This window comes from Oryzias melastigma, linkage group LG16, assembly GCF_002922805.2.
Source record: "Oryzias melastigma strain HK-1 linkage group LG16, ASM292280v2, whole genome shotgun sequence".
Classification (NCBI taxonomy): Eukaryota; Metazoa; Chordata; class Actinopteri; order Beloniformes; family Adrianichthyidae; genus Oryzias; species Oryzias melastigma.
Genome location: NC_050527.1, coordinates 11,479,480 through 11,487,736, shown reverse-complemented (window position 1 = coordinate 11,487,736; position 8,257 = coordinate 11,479,480). Strand labels below are relative to the sequence as shown.

Below are 8,257 nucleotides of genomic sequence, written 5' to 3'. Positions count from 1 at the left end.
ATAATAAAAAAAAAAATTGAAGACCTCTAAAAGAAATTGTGAAAATAAGTTTTGCTGATTGCATAATACCAGCAGAAAATATTTTCACAATTTCTTTTAGAGGTCTTCAATTTTTTTATTTTTTTATTTCAGTGTTTGTTTTTTAGTTAACCCTCAACAGTTCATCAGCTTTGTCACACTTTTAATTTCTCCCTTGAGTGGCAGAATGAGCTCATTTGGTAGCTGCACAGGTGTACTTTTATCCCTGTACTGCAATTGCACTGAGTCGTAACTCACATCCTTGCCTTAGGCCGCCTCTATCCTGGTTTCTGTTTCTTTGCTGGTGCAGCACTATGTCACAATTGACTTTACTGCTCAGACCCTCCAGGATTTTGCGATGTTGCAATCGCAATTATTAACAGAAAATCAAACAAACCATGCTATTCGTTGCGCACCTTGTAACTTTTTATTTTCACCTTGACTTTGCTGCATCTTTGGCCAATCTACCGTGACACCAGCCATGGAAGACGAAGCAGCTTTGTGACTTTTCCCTTTCGGACTCCTTAGTGGGAGGCGTGTTCTCTTTTTCTCGTTTATCATTTCTCGTTACTCTTCTCTTTAGAGCAGTTTCTATCTCCGCTGGTTAACCAGTGGGGGATGGCTTTTTTCTTAGAGATGACATCCTGTGTTTCAAAGCCAAGGTAGAAGTTGGGGAAAGAGTGGTGGTCTCTAGAACAGTGTTTATCAACTAGTGTGCCGTGAGAGATGGTCTGGTGTGCCATGGGAAATTACCCATTTTCACATATCTAAAACATTTACCCTCACTATCACCTCTGTGTTCATCCAAACCCTGATGTAACCCTGGTAGATAGTTTGGATTATGTAGGATCATAAAAGACATTTTTCTTTGATTCTATTAATGACTCTTTAATCAGAATGACGTTACTGGAATCCAGTGGCGGGCCGTCAGGGCCTGCAAGGCCTTCTCTGCTGGCCTAAAAATATCTGAATCACAGACTGATATTAATTATTATTTATTTCCGTGAATACGTATTCTATAATTCCAAATGCTCTGTCTTCGTCCTTTCATTGCTGTCTCCCTGGTTGCGCTGCTTCCAGACGTGTATTTTCCTATTTAAGCATTAACCAATCACATTGCAGCACCATTTGTTGCTAGGGTCAAAGAAATCTGCCTGAAGGCCTTCACAATCAGTTTTGCGGGCCCTGTAGCATAAAATAATGGTCCACCAAACTGTTACTTCAACCAATCAGATTTGGAGTAGACCACGTGATAGGCCAGCTAGAATCTGTAGCGACCTGCACAGGCAAATATATTGAATTTAATAGCTGGTTTGTCAATCCACAATGGCTGAAGGAGGAGAAGAAATGGATTTGGTTGCAGACTTACTGTCAAAGTCGTTTTCAAGACGGACTTTTCAAGAAAAGCTGGACATTGTTAAGCGGGGTCGGGCAACTCCGAAGCTAGCAAGCCCCGTGTCCACTGCTTCTGTTGAACGGACATTCTCAGCCCTGAAGCGAATTAAAACTTATGCCAGAAATACGTCAGGGCAGGCTCGACTTTCAGCATTAGCTTCCATGGCGATAGAAAAGGACTTCTTGATGGAACTGAAACGCACGGATAATCTGCACGACAGAGTGATTGAAATCTTCTTGAGGATAGAAAGGATGGATTTTGTGTACAAATAATCCGGATTTTTGGTGAGTAAAATTTTGCTATATACCTAAATATTATTGCAATTTTATCAGGTTATTTTTTATGCTTTTTTATGTGTGTCGCAGTTGTACCTGCAGTAGAAGTTTTATAGCCATAAAATAGTTATTGAGGGTTGGGTTGATTAAGATGGAGCACTACTGAAGGCCTAGGTGTGAAATGCACGGCCCGCCACGGCTGGAATCTGTCCGCAAAACTAGTCGCAAGCTCTGTTTTCAGAAAAGTCCTGCTCCCTTCAACTGTCTCCGCCAATCATTGTTGGAGGCTTGATCACATGTCATCAATCTGACCAATCAGAAGTTGTTAACGTCCATAATTCCTTGTTCTGATTCGGCTCATAAAGTCTTTCAGTTCCAACAAAAATAACAGGTAAAGTTTGTGTTTAGAGGTGTAGCTTCCTGCGGGATATGGTGTCAGACAGTTTAAAAAGTGAACAAAAGAATGAAGCTCAGAGACGTGAGTTTGTCCGGCATCTGCGTGAGTTTATGCACTACACCCCCCATGATGCATTGGGTTAAAGCAGTGTTTTTCAAACGGTAGGGGACGCGGGAGAACCCGGGAATCATACCATTTATGTTTGTTACTAAACAGTTGATCGTAGAACCATTAGTGACCGTGATATCCACACAAAGTTTTCTACCTTATGTGTTTAACTTTGTGCTTATGATGATCAAAGACTCACTCAGATTAAAATAACATTTTTTTGGTGAAGGGAGCTTCTGAAATCACATGCTCAGAGCAGATTAATTAAAAAAAAAAAAAAAACCTTAAATTTGACAAAGAATAAACATCTTCAACAGCCACATTTGGATTACAATAGGCCCTTACAAAGAAGCATCCTATGTTTGTCCAAACTGGATGTCAGCCAGACATCAAAAACATTTCGCCTGGCATCATGTTCTGAACCCTTAGGGGGTTAGAGACCCCATTTAGAAGATGGCTATAGAATAACCGTCTACAACAACTGCAGACAACAACAACCACAACAACTACAGACATCATGTTACCTTGATAATCAGCATTAGCCAGATGTGGAAAAAAACATGTTGCTTGGCGTAATGTTTGGCGCCCACATCGGACTGACACCTCAACATTGAAGGCAACGTGGATAAGACGTCTTTACAACACACCATTGCAGTTTGAGGAGAGTATTTAAACAGATAATGATGATAATAATAACAATAATAATTAGGGGTGTAAGAAAATACCGATTGAGTGAAATATTGTGATATTTTATTTGGCAATACTTTTATCGATTTAAAATACTGCCACAGTGATATTTAATTAATTATTTTTAGGCAGTTGTAATTCAGTCCTACTTTTGTTTTCCACTTAAATAATTCTTGAATTAGCAAGAAAGAAAAAAAAGCACCATGAATTTGCTCGGGTAAAAGCAACTTGTTTATGAGATACAGTTGCAGTGCTTAATGTTCTGATCAATAAAAAGCAAGTATTTTACACTTTTAAAATGTATTAATATTCAGATAATTCTTAAGTTGCTTTGTCGTTTTCCATTCACTTCTTCACTTTTTATTTAATTTCAAGAAGTTTTTTTAATTTCCATTTAATAGAAAATATTGTCCTAGTTCTGTTTTTTTATGAAGTAATTAAAAAAATAACAGCTAGTACTTGGTATAACAAAAGTCAATTAAGCAATAATAACAAACATCTGAAAAAGTCAGAAAAACATTTTATTCAAAAAACACAAACTCAAATTGATTTCCCCTCAGAGAGATAAAACTTTATTTCATATTTAATATCACTTTTGAAAAGGTTTACTCAGAATTGTAAATGAAAGATGACATAGAAGAAAAAACATGTCAGTTTATTAAAAATAATCCTTTTGGATCTCCAAACGTTGAATATTCAAAAGATAATCTGAAAGATGAGAAGGGTGAGGGCCTCATATATTTGTGTATGAAGAGGAGACGTGTCAAGCTCTGTTTGTATTCTTTCTTAAGAAAACAAGGCCACAGAGACCAATGCCACCACCACAAGCTGCAGGCCTGCACTTGCAGTGACAGCGCTGTTGCATAAGTTACCCTTGCAACAGCTAATCTTTGCTCCTGAAAGTTGAGAAACATAGTTCTTGGAAGAGCATATGATCTTCGAGGCGCATCCCTTTAAAGTGACGGTGGTTCCTCCTGCAGAAGCTGAAAGAATAAGTTATCAGCAGCTTTAAAATCATTTTCCCTTTGAATAGTCAAGAATGGATGAAGATCAGGTGTCTGACCTGTTGCGGTAATGCAGTGGTCTTCATTCCCCTCACAGGCTAAAGTCTTCTCACATGTCGAACCATCACAGGTGTAGCACATTCCTCCATTAGGAGCGGTTTTGCTCGGTTCTACACAAACAAAACAAAATTGTTTTGATTGGAGCCTCACATCCTGTTTTCTCCCAATTTAATCCTAATGTAATTTAGATTACTCAGAACAAAGCAGTTTGTATAGAGTTAACAAAATAATCTTATTTTGTTCTGTCAGAAAATCCCTCATGGAATAGAAATTTGTATTCTAGACCAGATTCATCTTTTTTTTGTGAAGTGTTTTCTATTCCCTCCATGTCTGAACTTACTTCTGCCTTTTACTCATTTAAAACATTTAATCGTGACATTTAAAATTAAACAATTCAGCAAATCTGTAAATAACAATTTTAACAATCACTGGCAAGTATTAAACTTTAGTTCTGTAGTATATCTGTTTTTGTGGATATTTTCAATTTTGATGAAAAAGCAAGTTTTTCTATTTTTTTTTTACATCTTGGTCCAGAGTTTATCCACTTAATAAACATCTTGTATTTAATGTAAATATGTATAAAACTGTGACAACAAATGACTTTAAGATAATTGAATACATCAGAATGGACAGAATGTGTTTTACCAGGAGCAGACATAGAGTTGCAGAGGTCAGAGTTGCAGCATTTGGTGTTAACCGAGGTTTTGGACAACCCAAAATTGATTGAAGCTTCACCACATTCTTCAGGTGGACCACAAGCCTTCACTTGCAAATCCAAAAGTTTTGAACCACCTTCAGGCAAACAGGAGCTGTTAAAACATGTGATCTATACACATAACAAGCAAGCACTAAGAATGATTTAATGCTGTACCTGCATAGGAAACGACCCTGGATGCTCCACATTGATAACTCTGTGAAAGGCATTGTTTTTCTGTTTGAAGGCAGTTCCCTGAAGCGTCTGGCATGCATTCATAACACTTCAGAGTGTCACCTAAAATCAACAAATAAATACATAAATAAATATCCACAAAAATAAATAACTAATTAGACATTTATTCTAAGAAAATGAATCAAACCCACAACAACCCTCCAAAGCGATATGCAGCAAGTGAAGACAAAAAGCTTGAATGTAAATTAAAAAACATGCAATTTGGAAAAAAAAATCTGAAATAGTTATACAATTTAAACCAATTTAAGGATGGGATCAATGTTTGCTTTACCTCTCAATATAAAGTTTAAAACAATAAAACAGAAAAAAATGAAAGAAGAAAAAAATTACCTTTGGGCAGAAGCCAAATGCCAAGAATTAGAGCAAAGCGATACATGCTGGTCTCTAACGGTACAGTGGTACAGGTTGAGTTTCACTTCTCTCTGTTGAGGCCCTTTATGTATCCTTTCCAGGGGGGGCGGGGGGCGTTCTGCAATACTGAGCACCTATTCGTATTGTTAAATTATGACGAAACATTTAATGAATTACAGAAATCTTTATGATTACTGTCAACTCATTAGCAGGATTTCTTTACAAGCGGAAAAAGCTGGAAAAATAAACTTTGAAAAAGTTACTTGAAACTCAAGCAGTGTGGTCAAAATACAGGCAAAGTCAGAGATGGATCAGAACAGAATCTGAGCTCATGGTTTTTTTTCAAACCAACAGGCTAAGAACACAAGATAATTACAAAAAAACTGAACAAAGACCAGATAAAAGAACAGAGACGAGTAATTAGTAGTGATAAGCACTTCGATTCTTTCTCTGGAGTGAATCCTTGTTGTGGGCCTTTATTTTCTCAAAACGTTCTGATACAAATCCTGATTTGTATGTTAAAAAAAAATTTTAGAACTGCCTAATTTTTTGCATTTGTTCCATTGCAAACAATTATTATTATTATTTTTTCTTCAAATGCTGGAATGCTACTTCTTTGGTTAAGATGACTTTTTATTACTTAAGCTTTTCATTTACAGTAAGAGTTAAATGACAGGGGCAGATAACAGTTTTTTTTTCTTTTTTTCTGCTTCTGTTTATTTATAAAATAGTAAAAAAAATGTTGCATATTCATGACATAAACAAATGAAAAATAGATCTAATAAATAAGTAACTTTACAGGGTCCCCCGCAGGGTCTTAAAAAATGTCAAAGCATTGAATTTATGAAGTGAGAAATAATACCTTTAAAAGTCTTGAATTTTTACGTCTGAGCTTTAAAATTGTGCTGCTTACAGCTTCTCTGTTTCACATTCCACGTCAAAAACAATTTTTTTTTAGACAAGATTATTTTGATCATATGATGCAACTAAACATTGGGAAAGCTAGTTATGTATTAAAACACTGAATACCCATCGCTGCTCTAAGCATCCTGACACAGACCACAAACAACAAGACAAGAAGCTGCAGTTTTGGTCAAAAAATGGGAATAAATTAATAAAATGGAAAATAATGAATACAATGGGAAATAGACTAAGAAAATTGTCTTAATTTTTGACATGCATGGCCTTAAAAATGTCTTAAAAATGTCTTAAATTTAACATCAAGTAATTTGTAGGAACCCTACTTTATCACGTCATTTCCAACGGTTATTTCATACATTTCATTTCAATCATCAGGTTGTTGTAAAGCTATTGCGAAAACCTGAAGTCACCATAAACTGTCTTTAAGCAGCCTGTGGTTTTGAAGTGTTTCCTCTTGCAAACGAAAGCACTTCATTGTTTAAGGGATGTTAACTGAAGTTAAATATTGTACATTCAGGTAAATCATTAGCTTCTGCTGAAATTTAAGGTAGCAATGAGTCGTTTGCGTTTACACATAAAATAATCATTTCCTGGCTGCAGATACACCCTTCTCCATATATAGTCAACTGAGATAGAGGAGAATTTAAATAGTTCACCAGAAACAAAACTGATGGTTGTCACTTGCAGTGAAATGAAAGCTAACACTCGACAATGTCAGCTGCAGTTTCTTTTTCAGATAAAAAGGAACCAAAGATGTTGTGTTCAGATAAGATTAAGAGAAGCAAGGTCACACATTTTTTTTACCTTAAGCAGGTTTTAATATTGCAATCTGCAGCAGCATATAAGAATAGACTTTTTTGTGTTCTTACATGAGCTTCATGTGAAGGTTGGGAATTTAAGAGGTATTTTGTGGTGTAGTTGGCTACACATAACACATAATATATAAAGATATTTTTTAATTTTAATATTATGTTCATCTTGACATGTTTACATGGGCTCTTTTTAAAATTCCTTTGTGATTGTGCTCAAAGGTTTAAACACTCCTTCATACAACTTTCACTTTTACGAAACTGTCACAATTCTTTCTTAGCGAAATTCATGCACAACTTGTCCTGACACGTTTTCATAGTCTGAACTTCCACTCATCAAGACAGGCTATGCAAAGGTCTGTTCACAAATGGAGTGTGTAAATAAAGTCTGTCAGATTGTATAGGTGGAAGCTCACGATAAACTGCTAATTGAGTCACTAAAGATGGAACACTTGTACACTTATATCAATACACTAAAATAGGACATGAGGCAGCAACATCATGGTACACTGTTCCTGTGGGAGGAGCAAAGAGTTTGAAGAGTTTTGGGATTGAAACATTGACTTGCTGAGTGATAAACTTTATTTTCTTATAAAACAAAATCAAAAATTTGCACATACATTGCAAACACAAGTTTTACATACTTTTAGGCTGGAATAATTGAAATATTTATATTTTCCTTAAAAGGATGGCTTGTACAGCTGTGATTGAGGCCATGAGGAAGTAAGCAGGAGTGAAAGGGTTAAGGATTGCACAGTACAATGTCAGTTCAAAGAAAAGCTCACCACTTGTTTATAATACTTTTCTGTTTACTTCCTGTTGAAAATGCTCTTTGAAAATAATATTCCTTTGTTGAATTCAAGATCAGGTACAATAAACAAGTCACCGTCACAATGTCAGAGGAAAAGTCAATAACACTTTATAAAAAGATTCTCTAACAGGCTTTATTAAGACATTAACAAACATTATTAATGCATTCATAGGGTGTTAGTAAGACATATATTAGCACAATAAGCCAAATAAGGTTTAATAACATACTTTAAAAGGATTATTAACATCTAAAGTAAGACTATTGTCTGCAAAGGCCATATTAATAAAAAGCTAAACAAACATACTAACTATCTTTATCAACATTATATTGAGTGTTTTGCAGCACTTTATCTAACGTGTTATTAAAAAGTCTTAATTTTTATTGCAACACATTATTGCATCAAATTATATTGTACTCAAAAATCGTTTTGTGTTGATTTAAAAAAAACATCAAACTAGATCTGGGTCTTTC

General features: G+C 35.5%; 1 protein-coding gene across 1 annotated transcript; it reads right to left on the bottom strand.

The window, feature by feature from the left end:
• Window positions 1–3,414: 3,414 nt before the first annotated feature.
• Window positions 3,415–5,575, bottom strand: LOC112144018 (urokinase plasminogen activator surface receptor). The gene is made up of 5 exons (XM_024268317.2): window positions 5,225–5,575; window positions 4,817–4,936; window positions 4,591–4,737; window positions 3,945–4,055; window positions 3,415–3,864 (listed from the first exon to the last, which is right to left on the bottom strand). The coding sequence occupies exons 1-5, from the start codon at window positions 5,268–5,270 to the stop codon at window positions 3,668–3,670; spliced, it is 621 nt and encodes a 206-aa protein (XP_024124085.1). The 5' UTR covers window positions 5,271–5,575; the 3' UTR covers window positions 3,415–3,667.
• Between the last annotated feature and the right edge of the window lie 2,682 nt (window positions 5,576–8,257).